Here is a 23,185-nt window from a genome sequence, read left to right on the forward strand (position 1 = left end):
ACAGGGAGGAAAATGTATAAATCATTGCTTCTGCATAGATAATAAAGGAAGTGTTAAAACCATTTCTCATTCAAAATACAGGGAGGAAAATGTATAAATCCATTGATTTTGATTTGGGCTATATCAGAGCAAGGACTTAATGGGATATGGTGTCAAGTATGCATTCCTGCTGCTAAAAGTGTTTATAGTAAAAAATCCTTCCAATGATATAACTCCAGTGTATGAACTTCTTAGGTGCAACTTTCACCCCACTTGAGAAATGATTCAGCCCATAAATTTGGCTAAAACTAATCGACTCCACCTTTGATTATGCATATGTGCATACAGCCCCAAAAGGGAAGGAACACTTTCGTCACCTTAAAATAAAAGGATAGAAAGAAAGAGAAAGGAAAAGGACAGTGGAAACTTCGGTTTTGATTAGCATGTTATAGGAATTATAGTCCTTTTTGACTTCACAGAAATTGCTCTCTTCAACAACATCACCAGGCGTGCAGTTGCTTACAAGTTTGTAACCATTTCGTGTTTTTCTTGTCGATTTTTTAGCTAAAGTAAATATTTCGTTTTTAATTTTTAATTTTTACATTTTTGTATTTGAGATATGAGAAACGTAAATAAAAATAAAAATAAAATCGAAATTATTATCAAACCAAACCCTTATTTTGTGTTTATTTCCATAATATTTTGGCCCTAGTCGAGCTTCCTAGCCTCTAAACCACGCACACAAAAGGAGTAGCATGCCTGAATTATATAATGGCCCTGGTACCCAAATAATCGTTTTCTCTCATGCCAGATAACATCATTCTACCGTCAAAATTAAGAAAATAGCTGACTTAGTGTTAACCTAGTTCATAGAATGAGTACTCATTTCTTGGTGTTAACCTATGCCCCCTTCTCTATAGCTTGGAATAAGGGTTATGCCATACAATCTCAATAGGATAATGCTTTCCTTAATGAGGAATCCGTATATCCCACTTCTTTCGCATAATGTATATTAACTGTATAAACTTCATAATCTAAACTATTCAAGTTTTTCAGGTTGACGGGCCAAGGGCCCATTCCAACAACATCGATACTGTCCCCACTTTACCACCTGCCCAATCCGTCGGGTGTAGGGTTTTATCACAAAAGGCATTGGTGTTAGTTAAAGTGGGATAATTCTATATAAACTGCTCTGTCTTCTTCCCTCTGTCCGATGTGGGACAAATTGAGTTCCAACACTCCTCTGCACGTAAGACCCCATTTTATGGGTCACACGTGGAGATCCACACATCAGCAACCACGTGGAGCCATGTCGGGGCTCACCCATCGCGCGGGGCCCACCCATCGCGCGGGGCCAAACGGAGACCCACCTAATCAGGTTGCATCGTTGGCCTACGTGGAGCCATGTCGGAACTCACCTATCACGTGGGGCCAAAGGGGACCCACCCAATCACGTGGGCCCTTGACTCTGATACCATGTAGAATTTTCAGGTTGACGAGCTAAGGGCCCACTCTAACAACACCGATATTGTCCCTACTTTACCACATGCCCAATCCATCAGGTGTGAGGTTTTATCACAAAATGCCTCAATGTTAATTAGAGTTGGGTAATTCTATATAAACTGCTCTTTCTTATTCCCTCTGTTCGATGTGGGACAAATTGAGTTCCAACAATATGAAACTAACCGACGTGTAAGTACTACATATACGATTATAATTCTGTATGAATCGAGATTTGCATGAGCATTGAGTTGTCCATGAATCTCACAGAACTATTTGAAGAGTTATACATCTGATGCAATGTGCAGCAGGGAAATAAGGGAGATATGGTAGATAAATTTTTCACTGCCGGAACACACGACCAATTGGTTGAATTTTTTTATTTTTTTAAGTTTCAAATCAATTTTATTGATGCACTTGGTGTACTAAATCGTGTTTCCAATACACTGAAAATTTTCTTAACATGATAATTGGCATTCAACTAGTATACTAATTATTCTTTCTTGTTTTACCTTTAATTTACTAACAATTTTGACCACAATACATGCTTAAAAGAGAAGCCGTCTCTCACATAGCTTTAATTAACTAACCAAAACAAAAGTTAATAAGTAAAGTAATTATCTAAGACCATTGATAAAGAGAACCCTTCCACTAAGTGGTCCATTAAATAGGGTACAAAATGCGAAAAAAGGTTTGGAAAGCTTTCCCTCTGCAATCATTTGAAAGTGGGGGATCCAACGTTCGAAAGTGGACCTAACATATTGGACTTTGCCTCTTCTTCGTTTCAAAAAATAAAACCCTAACGTATACTTTCAATAATTTTTGCCTTTATTTCATCAAAACGTGACCCGGCCACCACCAGCTGAGGACATTTATTGAAAGCTGATACTTGCTTTTCCTGATTGACACCAACTACATCAATATGGCAAATGTGTCATTTGATTAAGATGCACGTTAAATAATTAAATCTATGTAAATGAATGAATAGTAACTTACAATTAAATTAATAATTAATTGATCTATTCTGAATTAAATCAGAACAATCTGCTGGGATTGTTCATCAAACCATCCTTTTCTTTTTCACAAAACACTAGGATATCGGTGAAATTAAAGAAAGTAAAGGACATATTTGGCAGGTCCTGCAGCTCAAAACTTTTAGAACAATTATCGCCAATTAATTAGAAAATAATGGGGCTCACTAAAACACATATTTTCTTAATTAATTTGGTACATTGTGTCGTAAGATTGTTAATATGTACCGTACATTTAAATAGGAAACTTGATCAACAATCTAAACCTGAAATTTAATAACATAACTAGTATGACTGTTTTTTTAAAGGATGATAACCGATTAAACGAGTCGAACTACACATAAGATTTGATCATCAAACTACAATAGTAGCATTCTTCTCCAAACCCATACAAGATGGTTAGAAAGAATCAAGACTCCGAAATTAGCTATCAACTACAAAATAAACTATTGTCATTTTGCTCAGAATGACTAGAAACGGCTAACTCTCCAGTAGATGACTACCTAACAAGAGATAAGTTCTCTTCAAATAATGACTATATACTCTATGATTGTATTGACGACCTGAATTATCGTTGTTCCACTCCACAGGAACAACCTTGAAAGTCACGCTAAAATGGATAAGTCGGCTAGATTATGGGCAAAATTAAGATTAATGAACCTACAAGCTTAATGATGAAGACATATAATTGGTATCACTATTACCACTAGCGAGCGATCATATCATATTCAAAACCAAAAAAAGGCCATGTATATGGCCAACAGCACCATGAAGGATAATAGAGGCCAAACCATGAGTTATGGTACCTCCAAAGTCGACAAAGAAACAATACTTTCATAAAAGTAGTTTTATTTTAGCCTATGATCCCACAACAAACTACTCTTTTTTTAAGTGATTTCACACAAATTTTTTAGCTTCTCACTTTTTTTTAAAATTTATTTCTGGTTATCGGATAGAATAATCAAACTAATAAAATTAAACAAGTGTGTGTCAGAGGTTAAAAAAAATATATGTGTTTATCAATTTTCTTTTTAAATACTATGATACTGAGAGGATTTGGACAAAACTACATAACTTTTTTTTTTTTTAAATATTATTATTATTAAGGAGAGGGAGAAATATTCTAATTACATTAATTACGGGAGAGGGGAATTTTAAACAGGGACTCATGGGTAGAAACTCAATACCTTGTCCACTAGGATATTGGAATACTTGCAAATTAATGTAATAGCTCTAATCAAGTATCAGTATTGTTTTCACGGCAGTTGAACCTGAGACAATCTACTTACAAGTGAAAATAAATACTTAACTGTATTGATAGCAAAGCTTGTGAAGTCTGGGACTCCCATAACCTGATTTGGGTTCACCCTAGCCACTTGGAGGAGAGCAACTTACATGAAACAAGTTTACCGTCATGTGGCGTCCCAATTTAATAATACAATGTCATGTGTTGAAAAGCTTACACATATCATTGTTACACATATCATTGTTTTATTAAAACGTGACACCACAGTGACGGTAAACACTTTCCATATAAGTAATTTCACCACACGGAGGGACAAGATCCAAGTCAAACTCACCCTCAAACTTTGATATGTTTTTATATTTTTCGCTAAGCTAACCCCTCTCAACCCCATGAGACAACAACGTTTCAATTTGCAGAGTCTTTTTAATATTTCACTCAACTGGACTCTCACTCTCTCTTCCTCTCACATAGAAAAGCATCCAGTGAGGTCATACTCAATTTTGAAGGCTCTTTATCACAAGCACACGAGAAGCTTGCTTTCACCTTCCATTTCTGACTCGGATCAGATCTAAAGTATTCAATGCCAAGCTGAGCTCAACTTCAACTACTGATCCAACTCACAAAATACCATTTTAATTTCCTGGGTTGGTTTAATTTCCAGAGTTTTCAAGACCCTTTTAAGGTAAGAGCCTCACAAACGCACTGCACTCGTTCAGATCATGATCAATGTTTCTAAATTTTCATTTTCTGTGTGATACATTCTTTCACTAAGTTATGCCACCAAACTCTGCCTCTTTCACTCCTTCGTTGTTTGTAAGAATGTAAGTTCTCTTAACGGAAGTGATTTTTGACTACCCTTCTCTTAATCACGCAATGCGTTTGTAGTTGAAATGATTACGAGCACTTAGGCTGCAATCAAGGTTCCTTGTTTGAATCTCCTCGACAATGTCGCTTGTATCAAAAGAAAAAAAAAAAAAAAGTTTTAGTTATCAAGGTTCCTTGTTTGTGCAGTTCTAACTATGTTTTTTTTGTTATTTTATTGAATTGTGCAGTGGTTGCAGAATAAAGAACAAGTAGTATATAATTTCTTGGAGAACTAAAAAATGCCACAAGAAAGCAACTTTAATTCAATATTCTTCACATCACCTAGCAAGAACATAAGAGGCTTAAAGGGTCTAGTCTCCAACAGTGAGGCTCCTCCATTTGCAAACACTGAGGAGTTCATCAATGACTATGAATTGGCTCAAAGGAAAGCTGAAGAAGCAGGTACATTTGTTCTTTAATTACATTTTAGCCAAAAAATTAAGAGACTTCTCTTCCAGAGTTTTAGTTCAAAATATTAATGTTTTTGGGGTAGTGGTTTTTTTTTCTACTTTCAAATTTGTCTTAGCTCTTTCATTAAAATAAATAAAAAAAATAATTTGTCTCAATTCATCTATGCTTTGGGAGCAGCGGTTTGGAATCTTTAATACTTGACTCATGGGTAGGTAGGTTATAAGAGATTTTTCATTATGCCAGAAACACAATCGGTTACACTAAACATTTTCTCGTAGGTTAGATAGTTAAATAAGAAGTTTATAAAAATATATGTTACAATGTTTGAGTAGTTGGATCTTTGATCGGACGGTGTATGTGATATCATTTCTACATTGTGATACATGTTACAATTTTTTTAAAAATTTGTGAACTCTGGGAACAAATATAAAGTATGTGATAAAATAGAAAAAGTAAAAGGAAGAGCCAATATGAAGTATTTTGTAAGTAGTGATTTCATATATCGATCACTTATGAATTATGATGATTTGGACCTACCAATATTGGGTGGGTTCAAAATTACCCATCTTTGTTGATATATACATATTGATCTGCCGAAAGAAGGATTTAGATTAGCATAAATTAATTTGCAAAAATACTCTTTAATTATGCGGTAAAGGCCATCTCTTCAAGCATCACTATTTTTAATTTTTTAGTGGGGTTGGTGGAAATAACAGTGCAACTGATAGCCATAGTGTCAACTTGTTTCAAATTTGAAATTCAGGATTGAAAAATGACTGAGACGAATTGTAATTTGTTAAAAAAAATTGACTGAAATCTTGGACATAAAATTTGTTTTGATATGAACTGGAGGTGGCGTTAAGGAAGTTTGGAAGTGTCATGAATTTTTAGTGTGATGGTCACACTCTTATGTGGTATTATTAATCCACATTATACTACAGTAGATGACATGATTGATATGTCATCGACTTAAGCGAGAGTGTAATAAGCGGAGGGTGATGGTAACATTGAAAATTTACTCTACTAACTACAAATGAAGTTGCTGTGGAAACTTACAAACTACCAAAAACAATCCAAATTTAAAGAAAATAAAATCCAAAATTCACTAAATAAATTTTTTGTTCTGCAATTAAGTCTTAACCTAAATTTCGTTTGTTATTGTGTCTTTGTGTTTTTTAAATTCCAATAATGGTGATTAACTGTGTTCATTGTTCTAAAAGTTCTCACCTAGGATGTCCTAGGCACAAGGCCACTAACCACAGCTAGATTAATCCCTAGGCGTTTTAAAAAATTAAAAAAATAATAAAAAAAAAGGGCGTTTGGAAATGCCTAGGTGCCTACATTTTTGCATTTTATGTTTTCGTTAAATTGTAATAGACTTGTTGGATACTTTGGTGAATAATATTTATTATATATTTGTTTTCTAAGTTTCAATATGTTATAGTACTTTATAATTTATGTATCATTCTATTTGGGAATTCGCATTTACGAATACAAGTACATATTTTTTTTAAGAAAAACTAATGAAAAGGGCTTGACAACTTTGAGTTTTAATGATAAGGACAAAATAAAGGGTAAAGTGAATAGTACCATGATCGACTTTTTAGTGTAAAAATATGATTTTTCATTAAAATAAACAATACCGTAGGTTTTTCATTAAAACTGCCTAGACCCCTAACCGCTGCCTGACTACTAGCTTGCGATTTTCAGAACATTGATTGTGTTTGTGTTATTTTAGCTTCAAGGAGATACCAAGCAGCAGAATGGCTGCGGAAGATGGACTATGGCGCTTCCGGAACACTTTCGAAAGAGCCCTCTGAAGAAGAGTTCCGCCTTGCACTCCGCAATGGCCTTATTCTCTGCAACGTCCTCAACAAAGTCAATCCTGGTGCTGTTCTTAAGGTTATTACACATATCCACAATTTAGACAGTTAGGCCTCGTTTGGTCTCTTGGACTGATTGAAATGGAGAGAGTCCACTATATTCAATCTATTGAATGAAGAAATGAAAAAATTGCGCGAATATAATGGCTATCCATTCCAGTCAAATCCTAGATACCAAACCAGGTGTTATATCATATGCATGACCCCCAGTTGTTTCATTTTGCAAGGAATTGTCCTACATCTATGGTCATCATAATTCACAACTTTGATTATTTTTTAGAACTTGTGGCGGGTTTGTTTTGAGTTTTCGCAAAACCATGCGGTGGCGTTCTAGAATTTATAGAGTCCACCCTACTTAGTGGAATAAAGCTTGTTTGTTGTTGTTATTGTTTGTTGTGGCGGGTTTGTTTTGAGTTTTCGCAGTTCTAATTGGGTTGCTTTCTTTGCTGGATTTCAAATAGGTGGTGGAAAATCCTATCATTGCCGTTCAGTCAACGGAGGGGGCTGCACAGTCTGCAATTCAGTATTTTGAGAACATGAGGAATTTCCTTGAGGCTGTTAAGGACATGCAGCTCTTGACATTCGAAGCATCTGATCTCGAAAAGGTTTGGTTTCCTTGTAGAAAAATTGCAGAAGGGTTGGATTCTATCATAGTTTGCAACATTTCGTAATAAATCATAGCTGCTACTGTCTCTTTTTCGGGATTTTGAGGGATTTGGATTTGCAGGGAGGCTCGTCGAGCAAAGTTGTAGACTGCATTCTTTGTCTCAAAGGATTTTACGAATGGAAGCAAGCCGGTGGAATTGGAGTTTGGAGGTATGGAGGGACTGTGAGGATCACATCCTTCCCAAAAGGGTCACTTTCCTCTTTAGGGAGTGAAAGTGCTGATGAGTCAATAGACGAATCGGACTCTTCACAGTTTGAACAACTATTGGAATTTCTTCATCTTTCCAGTGAGGTGTCAACCGAAGAATCCAGAACTGCGAATGCTCTGGCTTTCCTTTTCGATCGCTTTGGACTTGGACTTATACAAGCTTACCTTCGAGAGGCTAATGGGATCAAAGACTTGCCCTTGAATGCAATGGTAGGTAAGATCCTTACCATTAATATGATTCTATTTTCACAAATTATAGAACACGCGTATATTGCATACTTCTTTTATACTTGCTAAATAGATTCTGATTCAGTTTAGTGACAAAAAACGTATAGGTAATCGATACTTTACTGAGTAAGGTAGTCAAGGATTTCTCAGCACTGCTTGTTTCACAAGCCACTCAGGTATGTTAAGAATCTTCACCCCACGGTGTTTCTGTTACTATCATTGTGTTGATTGTTGAAGTACCTTCACTGGATCATCTTTTCAACTTAAGCAGATGTTATTCGTCAGCGCATGGAAATAATCTTATATCCCTGTCTGTTTTTACAAATTTTCTGCAGCTTGGCCTTTTTCTAAAGAAACTACTGAGAGGAGACTTGGGTGGTCTATCGAAATCTGAATTTGTAGAAGCTATTACACAATATCTAGGTCAACGAAGTGGTCTGGTGTCAAATGATCTATCCAAGTTCTGTATTTGTGGTGGGAAAGGTGGAGAAGCTGTTCAGCGTAGTAGTAGTCACTCGTCTGTTCATGAAGAACTGATTAACATTCAACAGAAACAGCTTGAGGTGAGCACACAACGTTCCGTTTCCTGCAAATAGAATTAAGAAAATTTAGCAGGTGAATAAATAGATAAAGTACATAGCTTTTCTTCCCTTTCCTGTTCGGCAGAATGCAAGACATGGATTTTCTTCTTGCTAACTGTTTGCTTTGTCTGTTTTGGATATCTTTAGGAGCTCAAATCATCTTTCCAAGAGACGAAATACGAAGTCAAACAAGTTCATTCAAACTGGGAGGAGGAACTCAGAAGGCTTGGTAATAATTCTGAAGATTTGATCTGCCTTGAGAATATTTCTTTCAAATACAAAAAGGATTCATTTAGTTGCATTATGTTACTAGTAGGGATTGGATGACCTCACACTTTCAGTTTGTTCCGTCTCAGTGCATCATATTAAAGGCCTCGAAGTGGCATCCTCGTCCTACCAACAAGTTATCGAAGAGAACCGAGTTCTTTTCAATCAAGTGCAAGACCTTAAAGGTGTTCATTTCACCCCAGTTTAATTAATTATTTAGCATTCTAGATATGGAGCTTATTTAGAAGATTTGATTTCCTGCAGGATCAATTAGAGTTTATTGCAGAATCAGACCCTTCTTACCGGGGCAATCAAACGAACAGTCGACTGTGGATTATATTGGAGAAAATGGAACCATAATGATTGTCAATCCCCTTAAACAGAGCAAGGATAAAAGAAGGGTTTTTACATTTAACAAAGTCTTCAGAACAAATGTCACACAAGGTATTCTATTGTAGCAAAGTGTTCAAAGCGCTGTCGTAAAATGATTTTGGAAATTGGAGTTAATGTTGATTGAAATAAAATGAACAAATGTTACTGCACTACTACTTTTATTGTCTCCGAAAGACAAAAATATGCAGTTTATACCATCAACCATGAACAAGACATTATTAATGATCTCTCTCAACTGTTCTTTGCAGAGCAAATATATGGTGACACTCAGCCGCTGATCAGGTCGGTTTTAGATGGTTATAACGCATGCATCTTTGCGTATGGACAGACTGGCTCGGGGAAGACATACACAATGGTAATGCCAATCTCATTGTAGTTTTGAAAATAGAAGTGACCATTCTTCCATATGTTGATTTTCAAATAGTATTGAATACATATTTCATCCTTATCTTACGCAGAGTGGCCCTGATTTAACAACAGAAGAGACATGGGGTGTAAACTATAGAGCCCTTCGTGACTTATTTCAAATATCGAAGGCGAGGCTAGACATAATAAGATATGAAGTTGCAGTTCAGATGATTGAAATATACAACGAACAAGTGAGAGACCTTTTAGTCAGCGATGGCTCTAGCAGAAGATATCCTTGCCCTTCCTTTATTTTTATTCCAATTTGAGTCCAAGTTTAGGTCTTACAAATACACAAGCTCTATAAACAATGTTATCATGTTATTTCCTTAACTTATATGGTACGTTAGATATACGAAACAAATCTCAACTGAACGGCCTCAATGTACCTGATGCAAGTTTGGTTCCAGTGACATGTACTCAAGATGTTCTTGAGTTGATGAAAATCGGCCAAAAGAATCGCACTGTTGGCGCTACAGCTCTAAATGAGCGCAGCAGCCGGTCTCACAGGTGGATGATTTATATTTCTTTTCGTGAAGTTTAAGCATCATTTTGTGTTTTTTTATGTTCTAACTAGTGACTTTTGGATTGGCTATTCCTTCTGCAGTGTTTTAACAATTCATGTACTTGGAAAGGAGTTGGCTACTGGATCTATTCTAAGGGGTTGTCTCCATCTTGTGGATTTGGCCGGGAGCGAGAGAGTTGATAAATCCGAGGCTGTTGGCGAGAGGCTAAAGGAAGCCCAACACATAAATCGATCGCTTTCTGCACTCGGAGATGTCATATCTGCTCTTGCACAAAAGAGTACACATGTTCCTTACAGAAATAGCAAACTGACTCAAGTCTTGCAAGACTCTTTAGGTAAATTTAAGAACATATCTGGTCTTATTGATGGAATCCACCATTCCAAGTGCTTAGCATTTTGTTTTGAGCTGAAATGTTGATGATCTTAATTTTGTCTGTGTTTAGGTGGTCATGCAAAGACCATGATGTTTGTGCATATAAATCCTGAACTTAATGCTCTCGGGGAGACGATCAGTACCCTCAAGTTTGCTGAGAGGGTTGCATCCATCGAACTTGGGGCAGCTCGATCTAATAAAGAAACGGGTGAAATCCGTGAACTTAAAGACGAGGTTTCTCTCTCATTTCTGCAGTTTTACTCTAAATTTTCAACTAATTTTTGTTATAATGCTTGCTTAAAAGTTAATTTGTATCTGTGTAGATTTCAAATCTAAAACTGGCATTGGAGAGAAAGGAAGCTGAGCTTGGGCAATTCAAAGGTGCCACACAAAACGCCATGGACTCCCACAAGTCAAGAGCTGTTTCACCTTTCCGTGTTCCGAGAAATCGTACTGGAAACAGTTCAAAGCCTGAAAACTGTCAGCGACCCTTGGATGGTACTAAGATTTCTGAGGTAAATTCCGTCATGCGAATGACATAGTTGAAATTCGGTACTATATTTTTCTTGAGAACTAATGATAGCATTAGACTTGGGAGGTTCTTTAATTGCAAACAAATGAAATAATTTGATAGCAGACGATAAAAGTTCATCTCATTTTTGTGCTTAAATTTGGTGGCATTCAGGCTAGAAGTTGTTCTTCGGGCAAGCAAAGGCGGTCGAGATTTCCCTCTGCATTCGCGGACAAAGAGATTGCACCGAAGATGCCATTACTAGTTGAAGACAGATTAGTCATCCCTGGAAATCTCAGATCACCATCACCTCCAGTTAGGAGATCAATATCTACTGATAGAGGGGCCTTCATCAAAAGTAGAGTTAAGGCTGACACAACTGAAAACCAACCTATTGCGAAAGTACCATTTCCAGCTAGAGTACCTGTCAATAAATCCCTTGCAACTATGCCAGTGTTCCCATCATCCGACAACAACTCGAGGGTATGCATCAGTTCGGAAGAACCAACAAAGCATGAGGACATTTTCGGTGCATTAAACAGCCTCCAGAAGGCCAACTCCAAGAAAGTTTACCAAGAACATGAAGACGAGCAGTTGGAGCAAAATCTTAACGTAAGACAAGGCGGTATTAGAAAAATCAAGAATGAGAGTAAGGCAGCTAAGGCCAAGCAGAACCGGGTACCAGCTAGAATTCAAAATTCGGATGCAGTGACAACATTGTTTCCTAACTTGGATGCTGGTGAAAAGATGGAAGAGGCTCGAACGAGTGACTTCTCTGAGCCAGAAAATGAGCATTTCCTCATTTCTTCACCCGTGCATAATCCTTTGATGGCAAAAAAGCTTCGGCAACCCTTGCCAAGGAACTACATAAATCTTGAACCGCGGTATGATCGACAAAGCAATGGTTTTCCTTTATAATTTATTTTTTCCGGATGCTCATTCTGAACCAGTGTTACTTATGTTCTGTTTTATGCAGAGGACTAATGCAAGCATCAGAACCTTTATTGGCTGGAAAACCCGAAAACAAGCTTCAAAATGGTGTAACACGGAATCAAAAAGAAGGCGGCAACATGACCATGTCTGAAATCAGAAGGAGCCGGTCCACACGAAATTTTTAGTATTACCATGAGGAGGAACTTGACATTGTGATTGAAACATTGTTGTTCGGGCCCAACGATCCTGAAATATGGATTAGCGTAGACAGGACAGTGGCAATTCGGATTATGAACTTAAATTGGAGGTTTAGAGGGAATGAAACTGTTACGCTGAATGATATGCCAGTTGAAATTTTTTGGGATGTGCATGATTGGTTATTTAGTAGCTTAGGCACAAGCCAAGGGTTTTTCACTTTTAAGGCAGGGAGGGTAGATTGGGAATCATCTAATGTCAATTATGATTAGGGATGGGTAAATACCCATTGATTATGGGTAACCGCGGTTATCCGCCCATTTAAATTTGACGGTTACGGTTATGGGTAACCGTTTAGATAAATAAACGGTTATGGGTATAACCGCTTATCCGTGAAATTTAAATGGGCGGTTATGGGTATTACCCACCGTTATAAACAGATACCCATATCACCGTTTATTTTAATATATATAAAACTAAAAAATAAAGAAATTAGTTTCTAACTAGGTTTAGTATCCCGAGATATATTTGATTATAAGGGGCTATATAATATATATACACTTATATTTATGCCTCACTTGAGAGAAAAATATAGTTGATAGAACGGACTAATGTTTAATATATGTGATTGAATGTGCTAAAACATTGTAGTGTTCGACAATTTTGTTTTGGAGTCTTTTGGAGCTTTGACCAATTCAAGATAATGATTACCTTTAGATTTAGAAACATGTTATTATCAGATGATGCATACCTATATATATTATTAGAGTTGTTAGAGATTGAAGTGAAACGGGAGTCATGTATTATTCTGTTTATTTTCTTCACTCGTATTAAATAAGAGAAATGAACGTAGAGAGAGACAAATGAGGAAAACATGATTATTACTTTCTGCTTTTCATCTTTTTGTACTACCCATACGATCCAAGCATACGTCTCTTTTAATGCATGTAAAAGGCTTACACACCAAAACAATAAAAACCAAACTTCTACTATTTAAGCAATATAATTTTGACTTCTATTCTTCCACTTTCCACCCTTAGCCATATGTGGTTGTTTTCCTTATGTAGGCATTCACACCATATTCACAACAGAAATCATTACTTGAGTATTTATAGTCTCAACAACTACTAATGTTAGTGAGAAACAATTAAGAATTAATTACAAAAAACAAAAAGGCACAACTTTGTATTACTTGTAGGGCAAGTAACCCCATTATTTTTCTTAAAAAATGCACAAGGTACAGAGAAATATCATCACAGTAATTCCCAAGCCTATCTTTTCTCTTTATGCAGCTCCACCCCTCTCTTTCCTTCAGTTAAATTTAGGCCACAATGCATTGTTAAATACGCTCCTGACATTAAGCTAAGGAATTGAATGCTTGTTTACTACAAAGCCGTTCATAATATTCATCAAGCAATCCAAGTAATCTATAAAATATGGTTTCAATTTCGATATTTTTTCAGCAATGATTGCATGAAACATTCACCATGAAGCATGAACTCTAATTTTACGTTTTTTTTTTTCAAATTATAAATTCAGCTTAAATTTATTGTTCTTATTATTGTGGTGAATTGAATATGCGTGAATAAGAGAAGAAAAAAAATGGGATTTTTCAAACCCTACACGCATATGAGCCGCAGCCTGAAGCCGCGCTACCCGAGCCACCAAGTCGTTCCTGCTCCAAAACTCTAAGGTCCAAAACAAAGCCGTTTTACATCACCTTTCTTACGGACCTGGGCTGCCTGCAGTCGACCCGCAACCCAATTGGACATATGCACCAAACTGTCCCACTTGTTTTTTTTTCTTTATGGCCTTGTTTTATTTTTGGCTCGCATAAAATAACAAGCCCATGGGTTAGGCCTTATTTTTCACTTTTCCTTCTTAGCCCAATTATTGGGTATATAATCTATTAACCCATTTACTTCTCATTTGTTGCCCAGCAACCCAACAACCACTCTTTTGGGCCTGCAAGCCATGACAGGCCCATATTTTGGGTCGTCACTCGTTCTTTTCACACATAGGTCCCAAAGCTACTCCCGTTCACTACATATGTATATTGTGTTTGTTTGCAGGTATCATGAACCTAGAGTTTGTACTTAAACTCGAAACTAGAAGTTTTGAAAATAAGTGTCATAGAAATTCGAAGTTTCATAAAACAATACACCCATAAAAATCCGGAGTTCTTGTAGGTGATTTGTTAGGATTACATGTAGATGATGCTTTTAAAAACAATTGTAAAATTTAGTTTGTGGAAATTACTTTATTGTCCATAATTTTATTTTGTGATAGAAGATAAAAATGTTTTTTCACCCTCTTATAGCTGACAAAAAGAGTTTCATTAATATGTGGTTTAAAATAACTTCTTCCTTACAAATCTATTATATGTAAATAAACTAACTTGAAATAAGTCCAATTTTATGGAAAGAGATCCTCTCCGGATCCCTTTCACCAAATCCACGCAAGCAATCAATCCAGGCCCTTGAAATTTGATCCAACGGCTACAAACAGGAGTCCCTTTAAAAGTTATAATAACTTTAGCCGTTGGACCAAATTTCAAGGGTCCGAATTATGTGATTGGATGGATTTGGTGAAGAGATCCAGAAATGATCCCTTTCCCAATTTTATGGCCTAACAATTAGATTAGTCCAATTTTTAGTTGTTTTTTTATTTAGGTCCATGAATAGGACTCCATGTGTCAGCACTTTTTGTTGTTAGGTTGATACTTTGCATTGTGATTACTATTTTACTCTACTATAGGTGAAAAAAAAAAAGAAAATGATACGATCGGTACTTTGATAGCGATTCTTCTTCAGGATACTCGCTACAAAGATAGCGACTAATACAAGAAAAAGTCGCTATCTTCATACCGATCCCTCCCTTTTCAATTTTTATTTTTAGTTTTTTATTTTTATTTTTTATTTTGTTAATGTTTCTTTTATTTCTCTTACCATAACAATAAACTATCATATTCGTGTTTTTCAAAATATATTTTTTCCATGCAAAATATATTATAATTCATTTTTAAACATTTGTAATCAATGATTTAAAACCTAAATTTAAAGATATTTTTCTATTTTCTCACTTTAAGAATCAATAAAAAATAGTTTTAAGACCTAATAATCAGTAGGATCACATCCAAAGGTTTTGCAATATTTTCCTTAACTCCAGCGCAAAATATTTCTTAAAGCTAAAAATTTCAAATTTTTTTTTTCACAAAAAACTATGTGCTATAAGGCAAAGTTAGAGTCATTCTAGTCGCACCACATATTTCCTAAAATTAATTTAGGACATTTCCAAAATTCCGAACACCTATAAATCTCTTGGGGGGCCTCGCTATTAGTTATATTATTTTTCTATTTTTTTTTTCAACTCAGTTACCCTATTAGTCGGCATAAACCCAGATTTTAGCTAAGCTTTTATAATCTAAACTACCTATCATATAAGTACTTTTACAGTCTAAACTACATGTCATATAAGTACTTGTACAAGCTAAACTACCTATCATATTATAATATTAGTCGGTATAAACTTAGATTTCAACTGATCTTTTATAATCTAAACTACCTATTATATAAGTACTTTTACAGTCTAAACTACCTGCCATATAAGTACTTGTACAAGCTAAACTACATATCGTATTGTAACTGCCTATCATGGTGCAATAAGTAATTTTACATGATTCTAACAGTAAGATGTAGTCCTCCATCTTGGTAATATTAAAAGCCCCTGAAGCTAACACAATCAATGTCGAAAGCTCTTGAGCAATTACTTACGTACGACAATCAATGTATAATGCTCGCGAATCATGTAGACTAGAATCATGTAACAAATACCAGCAAAAATGAAGCTTATTATTGTAAACGACTCAACGAAAACATGTAAAATTACTTGTAGTTCTCATAGCTTCATGCGAATTCAAATTCAAATTTGGATACTAATCTGTAGGAATCGCAAGGAAAATTCAAAACATGAGTAGGATAGAGTTTTTGATGAAACGACGAGATTTGATGAGTAACTTTTTTTTTTTTAATTCAACAATATATTTTACACTAAAAAAGATGAGAGTTTTTTATGAAAGGATGAGATTTGATGCGTAACTTAAAGTTCCATGTTAATTCTAGAAGAGTCATGATAAAACATTCAACGACAATCGGTGCAATTTTGTTTTCAAATTATGGACACTTTAATTGCTTTACTTATTAGACCCTACCTATGACTGTGCAATACATTAGACCCATATCAAAACATACGGATCAAGATCCTCTCTTGAGCAAAGGGTGAGGATCCTCCTGACCAAGCCCATCGGGCCGTTGAAATTTTATCCAACGGCTACAAACAGGGGGGCCTCTAAAAGTTATAATAATTGTAGTCGTTGGATAAAATTTCAACGGCCCGATGGACTTGATCAGAAGGATCCTCAGTTTATGATTATGGGAGTAGAAATTGCATAGATGGAAACTGCAGCGGTTGCAGTTTGCAGCACATTCCGTTAACTCACCAAAAGGCAAAGAGAGCTCATCAAACATAGGAGGATTTTGCCACTTTCTCTGTGCTTGGAAAACCGATTGACACTCTCTGAGCCGTATATATATATATATTACGGTTAGGCACTCTGTATTGTTCGTTCAATGTTCATCTAGTTTGATACTATTTTAAAAGTTTGTAACTAGTTCTATTTGAGCATGTTTCCCTATTTTATATAAACTTCTTCAAAGTATAGGAAGATCTTCGGAAGATCAAAGAAAGATTCCGTTCTTCCATAAATAAGTCTTCCAAACCTTATAACCTTATATTCTCATAAAAGTTCGTACAGTACTTTTGTTACGACTATAAATTTTGATACTAACTCTCTTTTCTTGAGATCCACTAGCTCAACTCAATGACACCTTTATACGCCAAAAGTTCCATTTAGATTTCAATTCAGACATAATAAGAAAATAGAAACTACGAGGTACAAACTGAAAGGTACGACAAAGCAATGCTCATTATTTGAAAAGGCTAAGTTGATGTACATGGAGGAAAATGTGGGCAGGAAATTATTGCTTCGCACTAAAGCCGTGTTGGATGAAGGAAAAAAAGAAAATGACACTGTGATTGAAGTTTTGTTGCCCGAGCCTAACGATCCTGAAATGTGATTAGTTTGGATGAGATTCGTTATGAACTTAAATTGGAGGTTTAGAAGGACTGAAACTGTGATGCTGAATGAAATGCTAGTTGAAACTTTTGGACATGCATGATTGGTTGTTTAGTAGCTTAGGCACAAGCCATGACTTTTTCTTTTTCAAGGCTGGCAAGCTAGATGTACAGCGGGTAGCATCTGGTAGCTTAGGCAGTCCACAGAGCCAATATAACTCACTAAAAGGAAAAGGGGAGCTCATCAACCAAAAGAGGGTTTGCCATTGTCTCTCTGCCAGGAAAATGGAGTGAGAGTTTTTGAGCCGTACATGAACCACGGTTTAGTATTATTTATTGTTTGTGCAATGTGTAAAACTAGACACAGGTTGTTTCACTTCAATTGCATACCCATACAACAATGGGATGCATGTATTTATAACAACTTCAGGATTACAATATGGGTTTGAAAACCCTGGATACAAGGAGCTTTTCAAAATACAAACAGAAACCCAAAGATTACATACACAGCTTGCGTACAACAAATATTTGAAATACAAGTCCTATAAACTAGGAGTAACAGAAAGGATAAGAGTTGGATCAGAATCAAACTCCTCAGAGTGCGGTGAGTACTTCTTGACTTTGACTTCGTCTAACACAATGTTCTTCCAATTCTATGTTTGATTAAAAAGTTTGTAATTGGTTAATGCATAAAAAAATTATTCACTAATTTAGTTTTTGAAGATAGAAAGTTCGAAACTATATAAAAATTTGAAGCCACTCAGTACTACGGGTGGTACTCCTCTTCATTTGGAAGTGAGTTCCAATCTCGTGGATGACGTATTTGATACCAAATTAGACTACCCATTGTATAGTTTTACCGAACTCCTCCTCCCCTTAGTGTAAAAATATCAATGTACTCAAAACAAAAAATTAAAAAAAAAAAAGTATTGAGAACTAACAAAAAACAACACCAAAAGTTGAACTCAATTCTTAACAATCACATTCCTAAACAGTAACCTAGACAATTAAACCATGCTGGACTGCTCTTCAACTTCAACTTCATTCTCTCTTGACATCTCCTCCAGTGACTTTCCTTTCGACTCTGGCACCAAAAATGTAAAGAAGAACCCAATAACGTTGATCGCTGCAAGAACATAGAGAGCATTCTGCATTCCAATTCCAGCTGGGTACCCTGGATCAGCCTTAGCCGGGTCTTGATTCTGGGCAGCATACAAAAACCCGAAAGCCCCAATAATCGCTCCCAACTTGCCCGCTGCCGCTGAAATCCCATGACAAGTGGACCGAAACCTAGCTGGGAAAATCTCCACCGGCACAACAAACGTTGTAGCATTGGGTCCAAAATTGGCAAAGAAAAATGTTAGAGCATACATGACAATAAATCCAATATTGTTTTCAGGTCTAATCCAGTGGTGGTATGGAGCTGCCAAGGCAAGCATGAAAACAGTCATGAAAAAGAACCCAATTAGCTGAACTGCCAACCGACCAATGCGATCTATGAGAACGACCGTGACCCAATACCCCGGAATTGTGCCGCATAGGGCTATTAGGGTTTGTGCCCTTGCGATTCTGAAAAGCTCATCTAGGGCACTCATAGAGCTTGCTGACGGCAGCCATCCGACGGCGCTGAATATGTCCTTTTGGAAAAGATTTTGGCTATAGTAAGCAATGTCTAACAATAACCAACACATAGCTGTGCCCAATAAATGTTTACCGTGACGCCTAAGAAACTCTTTGGAAAATAGACCAAAACTTGAGGACTTGTTATCTTGGGATTGCTCTTTGATTTCAAGATTCAACACTTTTGCCATGTCTTGGCACGCCTTGCTTTGATCCTTGGCTACTAAGGCAGTATAACGAGGGGTCTCCGGCATCTTCATTCTCGAATAGAAAGTTAGTGCGGCTGGAACTGCTCCGAACATGAGAATAATCCTCCAGACATAGTCCGCTTGAGGGACTGTCGACCCAAGTGGATCAACCGAGTAGGGCTCGGCATGGTATAGGACGCGAAAGATAGAAGAAATCACAAGAGTCACCAACCCACCAGCCAAGATCCCGAACCCTTGCATAGCAAAAACCGAGGCTATAAATGCCCCGCGGTTCTTTTTGTTCGAGTACTCCGCCATGATCGTTGCCGAAAGTGGGTAGTCGCCGCCAATTCCAAAGCCTAGCCAAAACCGGAAAAAGCAGAGTGTGGCCATGACAGTAGTTGGGGAGTTGCTAAAAGAAAGGCCGGAACAAATAGAACAACCCACCATTAGTATTAGGGTTAAGCCATAAACACGCTTGCGGCCGAGCTTGTCCCCGAGCCACCCGAAGAAGAGCTGACCGGCTAGGGTTCCGCATAGGGCAACTCCATTGACAGCGCACGCCACGCTTGGAGGAAGGCTGCCCGGCTTTGAAGATCCGGGCACATGGTAATAAATGCGGCCCAGGAGCTTGGTGACGAGGGAGATACAGAAAAGGTCATAGGAATCGGTGAAGAAGCCCATGCCGGAGATCACAACTGCTTTTAGGTGGTAGAGCTGAGTTTTGGCGGTATCCAGCATGGACAGGACTTCGTTCTGCTGGTCTTTTACCTCCATGATTGAAGCCTATAAATTTCTCTCTCGATTAATTTGTTTCTAAACCATTTGTTGGATTGGGACTGTGAGTTATAACTACAAAGAATAGAATAGAAGGGAGAGTGAGTCGTGCATGATTGTATTTATAGGGAAGACGGTGAAGTGTCCTATTCCAAAACTATTTAGTAGTCCGTTGTAGTGGTAGATATGGATTTCAATTGTTGTTGTATCCAAATCCAACAAATAAAAATCATATCCAACAAAAAAAAAAAAAAAAAACTAAAATCATTAAAATAAATAATAAAAAATATAGAGGTGTGCTATCCACACATCTTATTAAATTTCGTCATTTGATATTCTTTTATTCAGTTGATTCAACGGCCACAAATTAAGAGTGTATATGAAGTAAATAGAGGTGTGCAGGGGAATTGGTGGGCAGTTTTGTATATACACACACAATTAGTTACTTCCAAATTTATCCTTTGCCAATTTCTTCTTCCTATATTATATTCTGCTCTAACAAAAACAAACAGAAGCAGATGCGTGCAGGAGAATTTGTGAGCAGTTTTGTTAAAGAGAAAAAAATAAGGCAAAAAGCCACAGAAAATGTGACTCCCTCCTCCCAAAACCCAGAGAGAGAGAGAGAGAGAGAGAGAGAGAGAGAGTTATTGAGAGGGATCCTTGTGCACTTGGGTAGTTCGTGAAGCTCTCTCTCATGGGGTTTTATCTGATATTCTTTCTCTTCTCTTTCATGCCTCCTTGAAGCTTTCTCTCTCAAGGGGTTTCTTCTCACTTTTCTACAGTGATCCGAGCGTTTCTGAGCATTCTCGGTGCTGGAACTTTCTCCAAACTTTTTTACTGTTGAATTTCTTTTTAGTTTTGTTTTTTATAAATATTTCAAAATTAAAAATAAGGAACATTTGTGACATCCCACATCGTCCAAGGGTGTGATCCTTATATGAATATTCCCACTCTACCTAGCACGAGGCCTTTTGGGAGCTCACTGGCGCCTTTTGGGAGTTCACTGGCTTCGGGTACCTAGCACGAGGCCTTTTGGGAGCTCACTGGCGCCTTTTGGGAGTTCACTGGCTTCGGGTTCCGTAGGAACTCCGAAGTTAAGCGAGAAGGGGGCTTGAGCAATCCCATGATGGGTGACCCACTGGGAGGTTGCTCGTGAGTTCTCAAAAACAAAACCGTGAGGGAATGGTAAGCCCAAAGCGGACAATATCGTGCTACGGTGGTGGAGCGGGCCCGGGATGTGGTGGACCCCGGGTCGGGATGTGACATTTGGTATCAAAGCCTAACCCTGGTCGTGGTGTGCCGACGAGGACATCGAGCCCCTAAAGGAGGTGGATTGTGACATCCCACGTCGCCCAGGGGTGTGATCTTTATATGGATATTCTCACTCTACCTAGCACGAGGCCTTTTGGGAGCTCACTGGCTTCGAGTTCCGTAAAAACTCCGAAGTTAAGCGAGAAAGGGGCTTGAGCAATCCCATGATGGGTGACTCACTAGGAAGTTGCTCGTGAGTTCCCAAAAACAAAACCATGAGGGAATGGTAAGCCCAAAGCGGACAATATCGTGCTACGGTGGTGGAGCGGGCTCGGGATGTGGTCCCCCCCCGGGCGGGGATGTGACAACATTAGTATATAGAAGTTAATCAGGTTATGAAACAATACGTGACAGAATTTAAGTTTTAAGGTGAGTATACACCATAGTTAATTTATGGTAGTGAACAAAAATTGCCCTAATTATATATGCAGGTCTTAAATTTTGATTTCCCTTCTTTATAACAATGCTTTGTCAATCTTCGAAAATTTGATTTTTTTTTTTTTTTTTTTTGGTGAAATTTTGCAAAGTAGTCAAATTCCAAATAAAAATATGTAAGTATTGTATCCAAATTCCAAATAAAAATAAGTTTGCAACCAAAACATAGATAGAAACATATATTGCATCCAAATCCTAAATGGAAACATGTTAAAGACTTTTATTCTAGTGTTTTCAGAAGTTTACAATTTTAACTGTCTGAGGAACTTGAGCATGCTCGAGGGGAGATCGAGCACTGCCTGAGGAACTCGAGAGGGGTCTTGAACTGCTAAAGGGAGCTCTTGAGTCTTAAGTGCCTATATTTATAAATCTTTAAAAAAAAAAAAAGACGCCAAGTTATTTAAGTTAATAGAAATGTTAGGACTTGCGTCACGTAACATTTTATCAATTTTCGAATTTAAATAGAAGTGTTGAAACTCCAGGTTAAACGCATACCTGAGCCCATGATATTGGCTAAAATAAATGTGCTCTCATTGTCACTAGCACAATTTAATCGTATTCCTCTACACTTATAGTGAAAAGTTTTAGTTTCGATTCTTATTTATAGCAAGTTTGAATCAAATTGTTATAGTTGACCTATTATGTGGCTTAACTTAAATGCCCTACCCCTTAGTTTAATTATCATTGTACTAAGAAAAATGCTCTCATATGCACGAGTTCGTGTCTCACTCTTTACAATTTAGTTGCACACACTTTTTTATTTATGGTCATCAAATTGAATAAATTATATGGAATCAACGCCCAGAATTAAGCATGAGTGTTTTTAGAAGCTAAAAAAATTGTGTGACTTATCGTTGGCTAAAATAAATGTGCTCTTGTAGTCACTAACATTACAGTGTAGCGGTATTTCTTTCCATTTGTAAGTTCTCGGTTTTAGGTTCGGTTCTCGTTGATGACGAGTTTGAATCAAATTGTTATAGTTGACCTATTATGTGGCTTAACTTAAATCTTCTACCCCTTAATGTAATTATCATTGTATTAAGAAAAACGCTCTCATATGCACATGAGTTTATATCTCACACACTACAATTTAGTACACCTTTCTTAGGTTCTCACACCCTGTTACCTTTCTTAGTTCTCACACACCTTTCCTTATTTATGGTCATCAAATTGAATAAATCAAATGAAATCAATGATCAGGATTGAGCATGAGTGTAAATGACTTCATTAGCACTTAAAATAAGCCCAAAAAAAGAATAAAATGGATCTGGAAACACCAATTATGTGAAAACCAAGTGGCGCGAAAGTCTGTTACACGTTAAATAGTTCTTCTTGCTAGCAATCATTATTGTCAAAATCAAATCTCATTAGCTAGAGGTTGAAGATTTTCAAACAAATAGAGTATAAACTGTGTAAAAGAAAAGAACATCTGAAAAAATGGCATGTGTAACACCGCAGGGGCTCTCTAATTACCTGGATATCTCTTCCCATCCTTATTTTCTTTGGACCAGTCGTTATTGG

The 23,185-nt window shown here is 36.9% G+C and overlaps 2 protein-coding genes across 2 annotated transcripts; one reads left to right on the forward strand and one right to left on the reverse strand.

Moving 5' to 3' along the window:
* Positions 1–4,218: 4,218 nt before the first annotated feature.
* On the forward strand, positions 4,219–12,363 carry LOC137743420 (kinesin-like protein KIN-14F). The gene is made up of 18 exons (XM_068483308.1): positions 4,219–4,438; positions 4,809–5,022; positions 6,770–6,933; positions 7,376–7,519; positions 7,642–7,998; positions 8,124–8,192; positions 8,352–8,579; positions 8,745–8,826; positions 8,954–9,049; positions 9,129–9,308; positions 9,506–9,612; positions 9,716–9,895; positions 10,006–10,172; positions 10,270–10,523; positions 10,632–10,795; positions 10,885–11,076; positions 11,247–11,956; positions 12,049–12,363. Exons 2-18 carry the CDS (start codon positions 4,860–4,862, stop codon positions 12,188–12,190), a joined length of 3,399 nt encoding a protein of 1,132 aa, XP_068339409.1. The 5' UTR covers positions 4,219–4,438; positions 4,809–4,859; the 3' UTR covers positions 12,191–12,363.
* A 5,977-nt stretch (positions 12,364–18,340) lies between these two features.
* Positions 18,341–23,155, reverse strand: LOC137743219 (low affinity inorganic phosphate transporter 1-like). The gene is made up of 2 exons (XM_068483102.1): positions 23,138–23,155; positions 18,341–19,927 (listed from the first exon to the last, which is right to left on the reverse strand). The coding sequence occupies exons 1-2, from the start codon at positions 23,153–23,155 to the stop codon at positions 18,341–18,343; spliced, it is 1,605 nt and encodes a 534-aa protein (XP_068339203.1).
* Between the last annotated feature and the right edge of the window lie 30 nt (positions 23,156–23,185).

Source organism: Pyrus communis, chromosome 8 (assembly GCF_963583255.1).
Source record: "Pyrus communis chromosome 8, drPyrComm1.1, whole genome shotgun sequence".
In the NCBI taxonomy this organism is placed as follows: domain Eukaryota; kingdom Viridiplantae; phylum Streptophyta; class Magnoliopsida; order Rosales; family Rosaceae; genus Pyrus; species Pyrus communis.

Coding starts and splice junctions, on each gene's coding strand:
- LOC137743420 (XM_068483308.1), top strand. CDS start 4,860: ATGCCACAAGAAAGCAACTTTAATTCAATATTCTTCACATCACCTAGC. Junction 9,613..9,715: donor CGGGGAAGACATACACAATG/GTAATGCCAATC, acceptor TATCTTACGCAG/AGTGGCCCTGATTTAACAAC. Junction 10,173..10,269: donor CGCAGCAGCCGGTCTCACAG/GTGGATGATTTA, acceptor TTCCTTCTGCAG/TGTTTTAACAATTCATGTAC.